Below are 19,004 nucleotides of genomic sequence, written 5' to 3'. Positions count from 1 at the left end.
ATGACCTATTTCTCAAATGAGATTTAAACAGATTTAAAATTATGTCCCTTTATGGCTTTGCACTATTTTTTGTAGTAGTGAAATCATACGTTACTCCTTGTTTACAACAGTGTGACAAAACTGACATCAGTTACATGGTAGATGATATATATGTAATACAAGCAAGTGGAAAAATGTTTTAGATGTATAACTGTGAGATAAAATGAAGGAATAGAGTTGATCTTTGATGCCATTGCACAATAAGTATGTCTCATTCAGAAACAACGGCAAGTTTCTTAGAAAACTATAGAAAACTATATATGTGCAGTATTTGTTTTTCTCAGACTACCAAAGAATCAGCAGTAATCTGAAAGCTTTGAAAACTTTCCCAATCAAAAAAAACCTTCAAAAACCCCAAACTCACTATTTTTACCTATATACCTATATATATATAGATGCAGACACATAACACACAAAGAAAAGCATCAAAGGCTACTGAATGGCACTTCAAAATTTCATTTCAGAATCTTAATAAGGGGAAATAAAGACCTTTATTTGTCACAAATCCCTTAAAATAAGAGTATAACTGGAAGTCCTGAAAAACAATTAACAGCAGAATTGATCATAAAAACTACTGGGATATGTGGTAATGAATATGAGCATATCCTTAATGTATAATGAACATTTTGGAATTCTTTTCTTCACAGGTGTCTTAAGAGAAAAATGACAAAAGGGAAGAATTCTACTAATAGTCATGAGAAAAATAAAAAAACCACCCTGCTTTTAGAAGAAATACAACAAAACCAGAATAGAATGGAAGGCAAATTAAGCAATAATTAGTCTTCCAGATATGGGTGTGGATGGTGGTGGGGTTTTTTGTTGGTTTGGGGGTTTGTTTTTTCCTTCCTCTACTTTTTTCCTTGGTATTGGAGGAGTAGTGATAGCAACTATTACAAGTGAAAGGTCTTTATTTCCTCTGACGGAGACCAGCTCTGTGGATGTCTGAAATAGATTGGGAAGATAAAGCAAACAAAGAAAAAAACTTCTGGAAAATAGTAATAAGTCTCTGACTTTATTGCAACTTAGGGATTTTATTCAGCTGCATAAATTATGGAAATTTCAGTAATGTTCTCAAAGGTTCTCTTAACAGGAACTACATATATCATTATATACACTTTCAGTAGCAAACATACTGAACCGCTTATCACACGGTCCTACATGACAGATGGTATTTTGAAAATGAAACAAATAGTGCTGAACCCATTGGTTTGTTTTGGGGGTTTTGTTGTTGTTGTTTGGGGGGGGAGGGGTGGTGTCTTTTGAATTTTTTTTATGTCTCTCAGTCAATTGAAGCTTCCCTGGGAAGAAGAGTGAAAACTAGAGACAAATCCTGCAAATCCCAAATGGTTTTTATTTGTTTTTAAAATTGAGATGAAAAATGTGTCACAAGTCTGACATATCCTGTTTTTAAGTGATATTTAATTCCTTAACACTGTCACAATAAGTTGATTTAGAAATCTGTTGATAGAACTACAGTTTTGTAATAGTTTTCATACATTTAGATTTCTTTGTTTTTCAGTTTAGAAACCTTAGACAGGGGTAGAATTAGGGTCCAGTATTTAAAAAATATACACTTCTTTACTAGTTCACAATTAGTCATGCAATATAGTTAGAGCTCCAAAGATGTAACTGTTATACAGTGGGAGGAAATAATCAATGCAGAGGGATTTGAAATAATAGAATCATAGAACAGCCCAAGATGGAAGGGACCTTGAAAGATCATCCAGTCCAACCTTTGATGGGAAAGGGAGCTGAGATGGGATTATCTAGTACCCTGTCCAGTCACATCTTGAAAACTTCCAGTGATGAGGACTCCATCACATCCTTGGGGAAGCTGTTCCAGTGAATGTTTGCTCTTACTGTAAAAAAAATGTTTTCTTATGTCAAGATGAATCCTCTCCCAGTGCAACTTGTACCCATTGACCCTTGTCTTCTCCATGTGACTCCTTGTGAAGAGAGAGCCTCTTTGTAGCTGCCCTTTAAGTACTGGAATACTATGATGAGATCGCCTCTGAGCCTTCTCTTCTTCAGGAACTAACACCTTCAGCCTTTCCTCATAGGGTAGGTTCTCCAGCCCTTTGATTATCTTCATAGCCCTCCTTTGGACCCTTTCCAGTCTGTCCGCATCTTTCTTCAGTGGTGGCGACAAGAATGGACACAGTACTCCAGGTGCAGCCTGACAAGCATTGAGTAGACTGGGATGATTCCATCTCTATCTCTGCTAGTAATGTTCCTGCAGATGCAGCCCAGGATCCAATTTGCCTTTGTTGCTGCAGCATCGCACTGCTGACTCATGTTCAGTTTGCTGTCCACCAGAACTCCCAGGTCCCTTTCAGCAAAGCTGCTACCCAGCCACACAGATCCTAGCCTGTACTGGGCTCTTTGGGTATTCCTTCCATCCTTGCACTTGTCTTTGTTAAACTTCATACAGTTCTTGCTAGCCCACTCTTCCAGCCTGTCCAGGTTTCTCTGTAAGATGGCTCTCCCTTCCACTGTGTTCACCTCACCACCCAGTCTGGTGCCATCAGCAAACTTGGTGCGGGTACTTTCCAACCTATCATCCAGATAATTTATGAAGACGTTGAACAGCCTGAGGCCCCGTATCGATCCCTGAAGAATCCCACTTGTGACAGGCTGCCAGCCTGGGTAAAAACGGTTGATCACCACCCTCTGAGTGTGGCCTGTTAGCCAATTCCCTACCCATCTCACTGACCACCCACCCAGTCTGTACCTTGCCAATTTGTTCAGAAGGCAGCTGTGGAACACAGTGTCAAATGCTTTACTGAAGTCCAAGTAAACAACATTCACTGCTCTCCCCTTGTGAACAGAAGATGTCAAAGAAAGTCAAAAGAAAAGAAGAAAGAAAAAAAGAAACTGAAAAGTCAAAAGAAGTCAAAACTTGGGTCTGAGAGGTTTATGACAAAGAGAGGAAATAGGCTGAGAGGATGGGTATTTTAAGTGATTTTAAATTTTCTCAAGCTAAACAGAGACATTAATGCAAGACTTACAGGTGATTTACAATGAATTTTTCACATGTTGCAGTTGTGTGGTTTTTTTAATGTCCACGCATAGTTGCAGAAACTGCAGTGTGATCTTAGTTACCTGATGTGTTGAATTCAGTTTTATTCCCTATGCACAAGAAACAGAGCTTGACCTTTGTGGTGATGGATTCTGCTTCTACTCTGCTATCGTAAAGCAACACTAAAATCTTAATTAAGAACCACGCCAAATATTGTAATTAAGTGCAATTAGAAAATTGTTTCCTTGAACATGGTCTGAATCACTGCAAACTGTCTGACTGCACTTCTGATAGAAACTGATCTTTTCCAGCTCAGTTTTTACTCCTCATCTGGTTAGTGCTGTTTATCATCACAAATGTGATAGGATAGGGAAATTGGGCCCTTTATGGCATGTTCAAGAAAGTCTACTACATACTGAATAGATTATGACTTTCCTGGAGAATCAAGAAGTACTCTGACAAAAATTTTATAAACATGTATTATGCCATCTTATCCCAGAAGACATAAAACAAATTTCAGGTATGCCTGGTGTTGCGTCCCATGGTTGGAGCAACTCAGGTTCATGGACTTCCTTTGTCAGAATTAAGGTGGAACAACACCAGGGGAGTTCAAACAACAATCAACATTTATTCAACCTAGCTAACTTTGTCAAGTACACATGAACTTATTAATATGAACCTTGCAACGTGTCAGTAAGCCGCTGTTTGAGAAGAGGAGGGAAGTATAGAAAAATGAAGTAGAAAAAGGAACATGAAACTGTGTCAGAAGGAGAGCCGTCCCATTGAGTCATGAGGTTCAGAGCAGACCCCCTTGCTTTCTGGACTCTTTCTGAAAGAGGAGCTCAGGGGCGGCTAGATCCACTCCTAGTCTCAGACTTGGTCAACGGTTTATGTTTAAAAGGATGAGGTGTAGGGACTGTGGAAAAGAGAGCAGGAAAAGAGAGAAACAGAATGAGAGAAAGAAAGAGAGTAGAAAAGGGTTTCACCAGTCCTGGGTCCAGCGTTGGTCCAGCCAGCGTAGAGATCCAGTTCCGGAGGGCGCACACTGAGGACTCGTTCTCTCTTCTTTTATAGTGTGTTGGTTGATGATCTCAACATGCGCAGTTCCCACACCTGGGGTTCACTGGAATCGGTCAGTGAGCTTTGAAAGAATGAGACAAAATGCTGAAAAATACATCAGAATATTATAAACACTTAAGAGTTCGAAGGAAAAAAATATCCAAACTATATTGCTTCTAAATGTCTTTTCTTATTAGCAACCCTGTTTTGGGGGTTTGTTTGTGGGCAGTTTTTTTGAGGAGAAGTAGAGGAGAAAAGGAGAGCAGAGGAGTTTGGGTGGCTGGTAATATTTTTCATTAAAGTCTTAGCTGAAACTGCTCGTTTTTCTTTCTTGCCTTACTTGTTTTTGCAGTGAGTTCTCTGCCATGTGTCACCGTCTCCAGGAGGTCAACCATTCTCAGACGGTTTTCCATTACCACGTTATTTGCTGAATCACAGTGCCCATTTTCCAGAGTTCATTAACAAACATAGTAACAAATGATATGGTTCATTCTTTTTCCCAGCTTTTTTCTAGATTCAATGTCTTTTTGTGACTTTCATAGTGTAAATAAAATATTTCTTATATTTTGAGAATACAGGATAGAAGATTAGTCCAAGTCATAGAAAGGTTTTTTGGTTGCAGGACATTTGGATGTAGTTGCACTGACTGTCTTTAACCCAAACATGGTATCTCTTTGGGGTTCCTCTGGTATCAATAGGAGAAAAGAATGAAAGACAATCCAGAGAGTCAGATTCCAGCAATAAATTCTCCAACTTAATTTGTTTCCATTGTAAGAAGGCTATGTTTATAACATCCACATGTGTTGATATTTATAATGGATTAGTATTTATATTATTTTTATTTGTATTTTTATGGATTTTCATATTTATTTAAATGTATAATAGAGTAATGTTAAGTTTATTAAGTTTAATCTTGACCAAAATAAAACTAAGGGAAATAATATAGAATTTTACAGTTTTTAATAAAAAGTACTCATATTTTTTGAAAATAAATTTGATAGCATATATTATATTTAATATCTTTGATACACTTTTTGTAATTTTTTAAAGGTGTACAGTCCTACCTATACAAATGCAATACTGCAGTTTTCCCCAAGTTAATAAAAATAAACCTTTGAATGAAGTCAATAAAAAAAAAAAGAGAGATGTTCAGCTTTTTTTTTTTAATTGAGAAAGTATATTTAAAATTTCTCTGGCATATTTACTGGTATTTTTTTTTTTATTTTTTTTTTTAATTTACTTTGAAAAATCTAGCTGGTCACTGTGGTATTCCAGATCTTATAGTCAATGGCCAAGTAATTGGAGAAAATTATGGATATAGAGACACAGTTGTATACCAGTGCAGTCCTGGTTTTCGCTTGATTGGTTCTTCTGTACGAATATGTCAACAGGATCACAACTGGTCTGGTCAGCTTCCATCCTGTGTGCGTAAGTAAGCATGGCAACACATACTGATTTATGTCACAGGAATGTCTATGTCAGACAAGATAAGGAGTGACTTTGCAACTTAGTATTCATTTTTCAAGAAAAAAGATTTAAAGCAGTATGTGGCCACCTAAAATCTGTGATACATCTATCAGATGAAGTTTAATGTTGTCACTTAAAATTTCCATTGTGTCTTTTGTCTACTAAATACCTGTCATTTATATACGAATATCAAACTTCTTCAAAAAATGATGGGACTTAGGCACCCAAGTACTCAAATTTGAAAAAAGCTTTTTATGGCCCTTAGTGGCTTTTGGAAATATTTAATGTACATTTACTTTGATTGTGGTAGTTAAATAAGTATATACTCTTGAATTACACTGTCAACACCGATGATTATAATGTTTGCTTCAACAAACTTTTTTTTCCTCTTCTCACAGAGATAGTTATTTTGCTTTCTGGTTTGAGTTTTGGCTTTTTTAGCATGAATTTTGTATTTTGTTGATGAGGCTTCTTTTGTCTCATAAGTGTGTCAACATATTGCATGAAATACAATTAGGTAATAACAGAAAATGCTGTATTTCATTTAGGAAAATCTGAGAGTTCTCAAAGGATTCTCAAGGAAATTACACCTATGTTTCAATAATTCAGGTTCAGTAATATCAGTGTATTGAAAATGTATTAGTCTACCTCCTAATATTCTATTTTCATAGCTACACTTGTGTAGCAGAAACTATCTCAATGATGAATCATAATAGACAACATTAATTCATTACCTTTACTGCTCACTATTTACTTTGTTTTACATAGAACTAGATATACATAACACTACTATAATGGTATTTCTTAATTTTGTTTTCACTTTATGATATAGTAATAGGTCATTACTTCTTTATATTACATTTCAGACCAGCACACTTCTTTATAGGTAACTGTTAAGGCAATAAAATTAGACACTGTTAATAAAAAATTTCTAAATTAAAATGTTAATATCAATGTTAGAACTGAAAAAAAAAATTGTTTTGGATATACTAACAGCAGAGAAAATGGACGTATTTTCTTCCTCTGATCAAATGGAAGCTGCTTGTTTGAATACAGGTGCACGCACAATACAGCACTTCAGAAAAGGACACAAGACTTGGGAAAAAGCTTAGACTTGCAAAAGGCTGCTGTAAACAGCAGCTGCCTCTAATTTTGTATAGATACTTAGGAACAGCTCCACTTCAGATCGAAGGTTCAAATGAAGTGTAGAAAAGTAACCTCACATTTCTTCATTTATTTAAATTTAGATGTTTTAATTGAAATTTTGAGATGTGTTTAAATTTAACGATCCTGACCTTTTCACTTTTGGATTCGCCATTGTTCTTGCTTATACAGTCGGCTACTGTATATGCATCGGTATTATTCAAAATTGTATGCAAATTTCATACTTCATTAAAAAACGTCTTTATGGGCTGAATGCATATCTTTGCCTGACAGTTTTACAGATATTAACAGTTTAGTGTATGATTCCAATTACTTTTTTTGGGAAAAAATGCAATTCCTTATATAAAAGTTTCTGATACCTGTAACATAAAGGTAACATATTTAATTAAAATAACTTTATGATATTAGTAGAACACACAGAATTCAATTTAACTTCATTCATAGAATATACTGTGACTTGTCTGTATGCTAGCTCTTAAGGACCATTTTCACTTTTTTGCTGTTGCTAAATGGGTTTCTTTTAGAGTTAGCATGATAAGTCTATTTTACATGGAGAAAAAGAACATGAGTTTGTCAGACTTAATAAAATTAATTTAGAAAAATAGTTTAGAAGTTTCTAAAGTGATAAGAATTTGAAAGAAATAATGTATTCTGTGATTTTTTTTTCATTTTAAATTACTGAAGAACATTTTATTTATCAACAACTGGAAAGTGTTAAAACATAGAAGAAAATATTTATAAATTTTTTTACTTATTTGGGGAAAATTAATTTATATTTTATTTTCCTTGCTATTTTTGCATCTGGTCTTTGTGGGCACAAAAAATGAATTTTACCTTCTGTAGTCAGTTTAGTATAAAAACAAGAAAAATTTCACAGTGCCCATAATGTTTCATATACCCAGTCATACTAGGCCTCAAAGATAAAACAGAGTCAGTTAATTCTAAGACATATTTGTAAGAAATAATACGTGATGAACTATCACACTGAAATATTTCTTTTCAATTTCAGTCTATATGTAATGAAAATCAAGTGCATACTTTTCTCCTGATTCTTCAGAGAAGTTTTCTTCGTTTGTCTTGATTACTGCATGGCAAATCTATTAATTTTATTTAAATATTTAGATAAGTGCTTGAGCATTTACTAAAGTATGTCTTAGTTCTTATTCAATTAAGAGGAATGTGAATCTTCCCTGGAAGATACTCAGTATCTTATAGTATCAAAACTTTAAAATACTATTATATAATGATTGTAATTGTTATATATTCTATCATAAACAATGAGAATTGATAACAGCATGTTCTGTTTGGGTTTTGTTTCTTTCTTTTGTGCTATGCTAGCTGTTAGCTGTGGTCACCCTGGTAGTCCTATTTATGGAAGAACAAGTGGAAATGGTTTCAACTTCAATGATGTTGTGACATTCTCATGTAATACTGGGTATGTTATGCAAGGACCAACCAAAGCACAATGTCAGGCTAATAGGCAGTGGAGCCACCCACCTCCAATATGCAAAGGTAAGAATGCAAGCATTTACAGATTTCAAACTCAGTTGGAAAATTAAGGTTGAGAAATAAACTGAAGGTAAAGGGACATTATCAAGACAAAATGATGCCTCCCTTACTAATAGGCATCAAATTATTAAAGAAGATGTTTCATGATTCTACAATTCTATGATATTTCAGTTAGGTCTGCTCTACATTCAGGTTGCCAGGATAACTGTTGCAGAGAAACTGCCTTACGTGTCTGTAGTTTGTATTGATTTTTTTTAAATGGTTTCTGTAAGTTCCTTTTGGAAAATTTTACAGAGATAATTAACAGCTTAAACCCTGAATTAATGTTCTTTGCATTTTTAGCCAACTTAGTTCTAATAGGTGCATAAGGAAACATACCTTTTTTTCCTTTTACATTTCCATTGATCTAACTGCTCATCTTGACTTTTTAAATTTTTATTCTAATTTGTTAGCCTAATTAATTTGGGTTGGTTCTCAACAGTTCTGGATATTATATTTAGAATTCTTTCACTGAAAATAAAAGAATATGAGGAAATTAGTTCTGTTTTACTTTTCGTAAGCACTTTTAGGAAGGTTTTATCACCATTGTCCTTTTTAACTGTGTTGTTATGTGCTTTTTAAATGTTTTAATTGTTCTCATTTAGAAACGTCTACTTTTTGCTGTAATCTGCTTGCACGTATGCAGAAATTGTATTGATTGGTTTTCATCATCTTCCCAGCAGCTTCTATGGATTTTTATCTCTACACAGCTGAAGTCATGTTACGTGTTTATATTAACTTTATTTACTATATTTTCCTACCAATAGGTGTTCTCCACTTTCCTTTGATCACTTTGCCTTAAGCGATACTGTGAAATAATTTACAGACCTTAAATTTCCAAGGACCCTTTTGTTGATAAGAAGTTATTATTTTTTTAAATTTACAATACTAAACATGTACTGTGTATTAAGAGTACCTAATAAATCTCATTTTCTCCAGTTGCTATAAATCACCTCTGTGTTCTGGTATTGCTGAGTAATGTGCCAAACTGTCTGTTATGTTATTGGCCTATAGGGATCAGTAAATAAGTTGATCAGGTTATTCTTTGAAATTGTACACAGTCCTGAAATCTTCTACTGGTTTTAGAACAGACTTTAAAAAGAACCAACTTTGTATGCAACATTATTAGTGGTGTCTATAATGTGCAGTGAAATAAATTCTAATTAATATGATTTTGTTTTATTTGCATTGAAGTAAATAAAAAACATAAAGATGTTACCTTGCATATTTGTAAACTGCTTAAAGTGCCATATTATAGAAAAGGCTGCACTCCTTTGTGAAGGCTGAATTTACAATTGTCATATTAATTCAGCACTGCACTTGCTGTTATACTGTCTACAACTTTGCTAAGTAGCTAGTTTCCTAGCCAACTATAATAATAGTGGAAAACTATTGAAATAGTCAAAGCTCCTTGTATTTTCTTTGAAGTGTTCACTACTCCAGATTTATTAATAGAAAATTTTCATTGCTTAAAGTACATGCTTAATAACATGAAAGTGAATGTTCAATTGTTATAAAATGCTTGTCTACAAAAATGAAGATGGATAGAAATACAGCTCAAATTTTCCACCAGGAAAAAACCAAACAAACAAAGAAAACAAAAACCAACAAATTTTCAACACTGTTCTTCAATGTAACTAAAAAAATTGACCTATCATTTAATGTTAAAGAAGTCAAATCCAACCAGAAAGTTATTTCTATCCTTGAAAAATGTATGTATTCTAGTCTTGTGGTACCAATATTTGCGAACTGCTAGGAGGAGCACACAAGCCAACTCCAAGATTTAGGACAGTGACTAGACAGATGTAGGTGAGCCATAAAATAACTACATTGACTGATGTAGGTAGGAAAAATTATCTTAAATTGCATCTGGCAATAGCTTTTTTGCAGAGGCTTTTAGCATATTTTGATACTTTTATGTACACACATCCATGCACAGACACACAAAGATATATTATGTATATATCTGCACACAGGTATGCATATAAACATGAAATTTATTATAAGGATATAGGGATAGTAATTTTTACAGGAACTGTAGTTTTCTAGAGTAACTTTGAGTAGGTGATGATGTGTTTACTTGACCAGAAGAGTCTATTGCATGGCAACTGTTAAAAAAATCTCCACGACCCCCAAGATAAGTATTATACTCCCCTTACCAGACAGCTGTAAGTTGCAAAAAAGGAAAAAAAAAAATAAAAATCAATCTTCAGTCATTTTCAAACATATCCTAAAGAAGTTGAGGACTCAAAAAATCCATCAGTATTCTTAACCATCAAAGTATACCCCTATTTTTAAAAGCACATACACATTTGTTGGGATATTTCCCTGTTCTAGCAGAATCATCACAATCTTACCTAACTGACCATGTGCCCTTTAGCTCAAAACATCTGCATCAAAGGTCCTCCATTATCAAAATGTTCGTATAGGAACGTAAGTATATTTGCATGGCTCTGTGGGTTAGACCAAAGGCATATCTAGCCCCATGACCTGTTTTCTATCTGTGTGCAATAGTTTGTGTCAAGGCCAGAGTATAAATTGAATATATTGGTATGTTCAGTCACTCTTAGTGGCGAATGCTTTTACAGCATCATCACACTTTGTGAAGAAACATTTCCTTTTATTTGCTCTGAGTTTAGCATCCCCTGGTTTTAGCATCTCCTGGTTTCATATCATCTTCCTAATTCAGTATCATTATATATAAAATCAGGGTAGGAATCGCTGGAAGTTTCTCATACAAAGGATAGGAGACCATTTAAAGGGCATTTTTGTATACTGTGTTTGTATGAGTCAAGTCTGTGCTCTTTTTCTTTTTAGTGGTCAATTGTTCTGATCCTGGAATTCCTGCAAATTCTATAAGAGAAAGTAAAATCGAACATGGAAATTTCACGTATGGAACAGTGGTATTTTATGACTGTAATCCTGGATATTTTTTATTTGGATCTTCAGTTTTAATTTGTCAACCAAATGGCCACTGGGACAAACCTCTACCTGAATGCATTAGTAAGTAGATAATGTGTATGCTTCTGCAAAGAATGTGGACTAGAGTAGGTATTATTTTACACATTTCCATCAGTCTCATGACAGCAGTTAGAATCATCATATTTACATACATTTGTGTGTGTGCAGTAATGATGGAAGGTGTCAGTAGCAGCTGAAGTAGCACAGTTATCTTGTTACTATATGTAGCAAATAACATAGAAACCTTGAGAAATGTAATAACCCAAACAAATGCTTCAGCACAGTGATCCCTGATAGTAGGGATAGAAGGTCAAAACATATCGGTTGAATTTGCCAATACGTGGCCTCCATTCGCTACAAATATAATCACACTGAAACTTAAAATCTGTAGTACCTAATTATTGACTTATGTCACTATAGTACTTTCCAGACTTCTCATGTGACAACCACAAGATCAGACTATCTGTGAAGACAGTAAGCAAATAGTAATGGCACTGTAGAGCACCAAAATTGTCCTCTGGATCCTGTCCTCAGCTTACCACACTACCAGATGTACCTGAACAGCATAGTCATATGTACCCTGTCCACTAAGGCACATGGATCAACACAAGGAGGTTGTTTTTGTTCCAGCTTGCCATGAACAATGTTCTAACTGTGAGGCATATAGCCACAGATGTTTCATAGGTTTTTAATTGGCTGGGACCACTGGTTTACCCAGTTCTCTATGTCTATGAAAAGGTTTTGGTTTAGGATCAAAATTTCTCTCTGAGAAAGGCTGAAAGTTTTTTTTTTTCCTAGAGATTAAAGAGAAAACAGGCTAAGGGTTCCTTATTCATGAATCATGGACTGATATTTGCAATATTGTAGATATTAGTTCTCAGTTTTACCGTAATTAGTCTTCCTTAATTGAAGTTTCTCCAGTTCTGCTATTATCTCTCTAAAATAAAAAATCTGAAACTTTATTTCTTATTGCTGTTAAAACCTTTAGTTCTGGAAGTTTTCCCTTTCTTTGATGGGATAAGTAGCTTGATTGCAAGTCGCAGTTAAACTTATAACAGAGTCTAATGGTTTCACATTAAATTTTAAGGTAACATTACCATTTCAGAAAGATAAATGTTACTTAATAGTAACATATCTCCAAAGAGAAAGAAATTCTAGAGGTAAAGGCGCAAAGATTTCTTCTTTCTATTTTTGTATTTTTATCTCTTAGTCTTATTTCAGAATTGTCACAAGTAATTTCATAGTACAGATTTACTCTTGCTTTAAGCTGACCTTTGGGAGTAAGAGTGCTGTATGTACTTTTGAAAGGGCATCCTCAGCTTTATTTGTGTCATTTATATAGAGTGGTAAATGAATTCTAACCTAGGCATTATCCATGATAATCCTACAGTTTACCAAAACTTACTCTGATGCAGCTCCTGAATATTTTTTATAAGAGCCTTTCAGCCTTTGGAGTGTTTTGCAAATTGTTTCCCTTTTGGACACATGTAGGGCAGTCATTCAGTAGTCTGCACATTTTTCCACTGTAAGAGCAATGGAATAAAAGTGGAAGGCTTGCTGGATGTTTTTCTTTGACCCAGGTTGGATTTTTTTTTTTTTTTTTGACATAGCTGGAATTCAATCTCTAACCAGTCTCAAAGAACATACCTTTTTTTGAAATATCACTAGAAAAATGGACAAGAGACATGGTAACAAGGGAGAAGTTCACCTGTAAAGTGACTCAATTCCTTTGAAATGTGTTGTAGCTAGAGTACTTCTAGCTACTATAAATCCTGTAAGAAGCAGAATTCAGTGTTGGTCTGTACCATAATGCCCTTTCAACTCCCCCTTTGAATTAAAGACTTTCAGGGGCATACACTACTTAGGCACATGTTCCTAGTAAAATACTTCAAATTTGAAATGTACTCCAAATGAAAGATATGTTTGGACAATATACCTCAAAGAATTCCAGTGACCATATCAGGAGCTTTTGTATTGTAAAGTATTCTCAAGATATTTTTGATAGACATGTTCTGATTTGTTATTTTTGAGCAACTGAGATGTGAGTACACACAATCCACACCTTCCAAGCTTGAAATCCAAATAATGTAGATTGTTTTTTTACTGGTCTCTGTGTCGTCTTCTCAATAATTGTATTGCTGCACCCTATCCTGACATTTCTTCCCTCACAATATGACATATATAACCATTCCCAGCTGTCAGGTAGAATTATAAGAATTATTGACAACTGCACAGATTAAAGAAAATTCAAGTGTATTTTTTAATTCAGTAGTCAAGAATTAGGGTATAACATTTGTAAATTTCATTGAGCATACATAAATTTAATCAGGCTTTAACCTAATAACGATGTAATTTTACTGTAAGTCATCACATTTGACCAGAAGAGGATGTGAATTTATACTTCTGGTTTTCCAGAATGTCATATATCTCATCCATAATCAGTACTAGCTATTTTGTTTTGGGGGATTTTTCAGGGAAAAAGAAATAGTTGTTAAGATGTTACACTGGCAAAAGAATTATTTGCATATCTTTCTCTCAGAATTTCTCTTTTTTTTTTCTAAGTGAAGTTTTGATGTGACAGAAATTGATTGATAATTGTCCATAATAATGAAAAAATATGATTTGACCTGACATTTTTACATACTCTGAAGAAGTTTAATAGTATTATTCTCTTTTATTTTTCTTCTTCCTTTATTATTTGTTCTTTAAATCTGAATCAAAGTTCAATGTAAAATTAAATTTACACACCTATAAAATGTACTGTGCAGCTACGTGACAGAACGGGACTGGATCAGCTGGCAGATTTTTAACGACACTTTCCATAGAGTGCAAGAGCTCTCAATCCCCAAGTATCAGAAACCAGGAAAGGAAGGCAAGAGACCAGCATGGATGAGTTGAAACCTACTGGTAAAGCTAAAGGGCAAGAAGGAAATGCACAGACAGTGGAAGCAGGGACAGGTATCCTGGGAAGAGTAGAGGGATGATGCCCAGTTGTGTAGCAGTGGGGTCAGGAAGGCCAAGGCATGGGTGGAGCTGAACTTGGCAAGGGATGCGAAGAATAGTGAGAAGGGCTTCTATAGGTATGTCAGCCAGAAAAGGAAGGTCAGAGAAAGTGTACCACCCTGATGAGTAAGACTGGCAAACTGGTAACAATGGAGGAGGGGAAGGGTGAGGTACTCAATGACTTTTTTGCCTCAGTCTTCACTGGCAACCTCTCTTCCCACACCTCTCAAGTGGATGGACCGCAAGATGGGGACTGATGGGGCAAAGTCCCTCCCACTGTAAAAGCAGATCAAGGTTACCGGCTGTATGTATAGGAAAGCCCAAAACTGAATGCTGTAAGGTACCAGTATGAAATTAACTTTTCCTCTATGACAACATCTGAAAAGAGCAAAAGAATCAATCAAGAAAAATACAGATAATAAAAACACTGAAAAATTGTGAATGCTTTCAGAAGAAGAAATAGTTTCATTTCATTGAAGCCTGCGTGACCAACATGCCTTTTTATTAAGTCTTCTAAGTTTGCCTTCTCTACAATGATACATAATTAATAGTAGATTTTATTTATAAGTAATTGATTAAACAAATAACATGCTAACAGCAAGTGCCCAGTTTGTAAAGCTGACCATTCTGACCATTTTACTCAAAGTCCTGCAAGCCTATAAAATGCTCACAGGGGTCAGTGGCACTAGGTAGGAGACAAAATCAATCAATAACATACCACGTTCCTAAATCCTTTGTGGGGTTGTCAGGAATATTCTGCACCTTGCAAGTTGGACTCCTAAGGGAACATGTGTCATTGAACACAGATCAGTACATGTATAAATGTAAAGCTCTAAGACTTAGAATAGTCATTAGAGAAAGATCATCATGCATGACTTTAGTCATATGTTGTACTGTACAACCCTTGTACTGTATCTGAAGTGCTAGGCAATTGAATCCATCCTCAATCCTGATCAGGCTTCTGATCTGGCTTTTTTTTTTTTTTTTTTTTTTTTTGATAAAAAAATCCTGCTGAAAATGTTATGGTATTGAAGATGATGAAGTATTGATAAAAACTATATTTGTATGATTTAGGGGGCTGTTCTAGTACTCTGGTATTTGCGGCTATAATTTGTAGTTTTCATGATGCATAAACACAAATATCTTTGGCCAAGATACACCACATGCCATGTACAGATGTAAGAAGAAAAGAAATCACACATGCAAGGCTAGATTCATTCTTTGAACAGAGTGAACTTGGTTTATGAATTTTAACTGCATTTCCTGAACTTGACATATTTAGTTTCCTTCTAAATTAACTCCTTACTCTGAATTCTTAAAGTTTTCTCTATATTAATTCCACATCTGAGGGGGGTTCTTTTGTATATTTTTGGTATGTGCTCTTAATCGTAAAAGACAGACCAAATATTTCTTTTCAGTAAAGAGCTTCATTTCCATTACATACATTGTCCATGTAGATAATGTTCTCCATAACGATGTGTAAGACCTTTTGTCATTTTACTTTAGTCTTATGGAGTAGCTAGCTTCCTCTTGATCTAGCCAAGGTAGCTTCACTGTTACTTTATACAACTTTCCAGTAGGTAGGAGGCTGCTGAAATTATTTCAGTGGTGTTATCCTGATTTTAGATCAGGTTTTTATTCCTAAAAAAAAATTACTGCTTTTGACTATTTATAGCAAGAGCCACTTATCATAGTTTTCTGTATCAGAGGCAACTAAAGGACAAAAGATATCATGCTGAATTTTCCCATTTTCTTGTCTAAGTACTTCATGACATTTGAGGCAGTTAGCAAAATTGTGTGTGTATAAGCTAACTGTTTGATACCCTTACGTGCGATCTGTAAGTGGAAATCACAAAAATGTCAAGATTAAGAGCACTAAAAATTAATCACAGTATGGAAATAACTACAATTATTGATCAAAATTTACTCAATAAACAACTGATAAGGAGTTTATCCATGACCCTTTCTAAGATTGGGATCCTATAGAAATTCCGTCCAATCTCTGTGCAATTAACATAAATGGATGATGCCTAGGAATATGTTAAAAATATGTAAACAAATACTTTATTTATGCAATACAATATTTTAAGTAACCAAAACCATGAATATGAAATTAGTATATTAACATTAAGGTTCATAGAAAATTTAGCAAAAATGATCTTTATAAACTTTATTAGGTTTATAAACCTAATAGACTTCATGACCAATGATTTGGGACCAGTGGATGAGAGATGAAGGTCTGCATATTCCCCACCTCAGCAGTGACTTTGGCAGATATCGTCTTCCTGTATTTTTTCTCCAAAGAGTACATATATGAATGCATATTTGTGTGTGTGTGTATGTGTGCATGTGTTCATGCCATAATGATCAACTTCATGAATGAGTGTCTTTGGACATCAATATCTATATCTAAAATACCTTTTTGACATCTCCAAACATTTGTTTCACAGCTTTTGGTCTGTAATATATTTGCATTTCTAATCACATACTCTGTCCCCTTCTCCCAAGCCCTAAAAAGGTCAGCCTCTTCACGAAGTTTATGTATGGAATTATGAAAAATATAACTATGATCTGTTTGATCAGTGATAATAACCTTTTTTTATCTCCAATAATTATGCATTGTAGTGATTGACTGTGGCCATCCTGGCGTTCCTCCTAACGCGGTCCTGTCTGGAGATAAATATACGTTTGGGTCTACTGTTCATTATACCTGCACAGGTAAACGATCGCTGTTAGGGCAGTCATCTCGTACATGTCAGTTAAATGGACACTGGAGTGGATCTGTCCCTCATTGCTCAGGTAATATTTTTTAATTAATGAGAGTTCCCTGAAGTTGTTTTGAATTTACTTTGATTTTATCAGAAGGCCATTTTAAAATCTGGAAAAAATCATGTATAAAAGTGAAGTATTATTTCAGTAGAAGTAAAAAAAGTAAAATCAAATGAGTATAAACTTTTAGCAAGAAAATAATTTGGGAGAAGTAGGCTTTCTCAATGACATTTAATACTAATAGGAGACTGCACATTCAATAGAATGTTAAAGGAACTGGTTTGTTTTGAAAATATTTTCTGTGTGACTTCTGAAGAGAGTATTAATTTCCACAGGGAAACCTTGCATTTCTTCAAGATGACGGGTTAATTTTTGTATTTTTTTTTAATTTCCAAAATATCTACTGACTCGATTACACCTCAGATATATCTTAATTGCATAATACATCCATCATTATAATAAGGCCAAGTGGGCTCCACATAACTTCAAGATAGGATGCTTGGTTTTTGAGGGAACGCCATCTAATCCTCGTAATAGATTAGCCCTCACCAAAGTCGAGATATGTTTTCTGAACAACTTAATGCTTAGGAATGTTCTGTTTCACAACTTCAGTTTGATTCATTTTAACAGCATTGATCAAGTGAAAAACAGAAATCCAAGCCACACACTAATTTGGACTTTGGCTAAATCCCATTTCTTATCTTAGAGCATGTAAACACAGATTGTGATAGAGGTTAATCATGTTATCAGTTTTAATTCTCAATAAATACTAGGAGGAGGTTCTTTCTTGTCATGCTCATGTTTCCATTATATAGTTTAAAGAAACCAGTGGGGCTTTGGACCTTATTCAGACCTGTGTAGTTCAGACTACTTCGATAACTTCAAAGGCAGAAAATAGGAAGAAAACAAGCAACAATTTTGTCTTGCGTTAGAGCTATGCCAAAACAAGAGGTGAAAAATAACCGATACACAAATCTGACAGTACTGCTATACCGGTTTGACACTAAAAATCCAAGGTACTTTACAATGTTAGTAAATCATAGAATGGTTTGGGTCAGAGGCGACCTTTAAAAATCATCTAGTCCAACCCCCCAGCCATGGGCAAGGACATCTTCCACTAGAATCATAGAATCATAGAATGACAGAATGGTTTGGGTTGGAAGAGACCTCCAAAGATCATCTAGTCCAACCCCCTTGCAATGAGCAGGGACATCTTCTACCAGACCAGGTTGCTCAAAGCCCCATCCAACCTGGCCTTGAACACTTCCAGGGATGGAGCATCCACAACCTCTCTGGGCAACCTGTGCCAGTGTCTTACCACGCTCATCGTTAGAAATGTCTTCCTTATGTCTAACATAAACCTACCCTCCTTCAGTTTAAAACTGTTGCCCCTTGTCCTGTCACTACACGCCTTAATAAAAACTCTCTCTCTGTCTTTCTTATATATTTTATATATTGAAATGCTTCAGTAAGGTCTCCCAGGAGTCTTTGCTTTTCCAGGCTGAAGAGCCCCAACTCTCTCAGCCTTTTTGCATAGGAGAGGTGTTCCAGCCCTCTGATCATTTTTGTACCTTCCTCTGGACCTGTTCTAAGAGGTCCGTGTCCTTTTTGTACTGGGGACCCCAGAACTGGATAGAGTACTTCAGGTGGGCTCTCACATATTAAAATCCTTTTTTCTTAGCTCTTGCCTTCATCTCTTTAGTGTATTCAGGTATAAACAGATTATGTCAGCTGCATTTTCAGAATATGCATTTTTTTACAGCCTATGGCACGGAAATAGTTAAAAATTAAATATTAAAATAGTGTTTCTTGGTTAAAATCTTGCACTAAATTCCAAAGGGTTGGAAGAATTTTTCAGTATCTGAACCTTCCACTGCAAACTTTTGGGCAGTGGTTGCACACAAGGATAATCTAAATGTTATTATCTTGCTCTATGAGTCCTCCTTCATTCAATAATCTGCTATTACAACCTAAA

At 35.0% G+C, this 19,004-nt stretch overlaps 1 protein-coding gene across 3 annotated transcripts in view; it reads left to right on the top strand.

Annotated features, from left to right (window-relative positions):
* Positions 1-19,004, top strand: part of CSMD3 (CUB and Sushi multiple domains 3) — a 767,893-nt gene that overhangs the window by 691,912 nt on the left and 56,977 nt on the right. For all 3 annotated transcript variants that reach the window (XM_049824473.1, XM_049824463.1, XM_049824457.1), the window contains 4 exons: positions 5,372-5,545; positions 8,087-8,260; positions 11,114-11,299; positions 16,886-17,059. In XM_049824473.1, coding sequence (XP_049680430.1) covers positions 5,372-5,545; positions 8,087-8,260; positions 11,114-11,299; positions 16,886-17,059 — 708 coding nt within the window. The remainder of the gene's footprint in view (positions 1-5,371; positions 5,546-8,086; positions 8,261-11,113; positions 11,300-16,885; positions 17,060-19,004) is intronic.

Source organism: Accipiter gentilis, chromosome 2 (genome assembly GCF_929443795.1).
Source record: "Accipiter gentilis chromosome 2, bAccGen1.1, whole genome shotgun sequence".
Classification (NCBI taxonomy): domain Eukaryota; kingdom Metazoa; phylum Chordata; class Aves; order Accipitriformes; family Accipitridae; genus Astur; species Astur gentilis.
The sequence above is the reverse complement of the archived record's forward strand: the minus strand, read 5'-3'. Positions and strand labels throughout refer to the sequence as shown.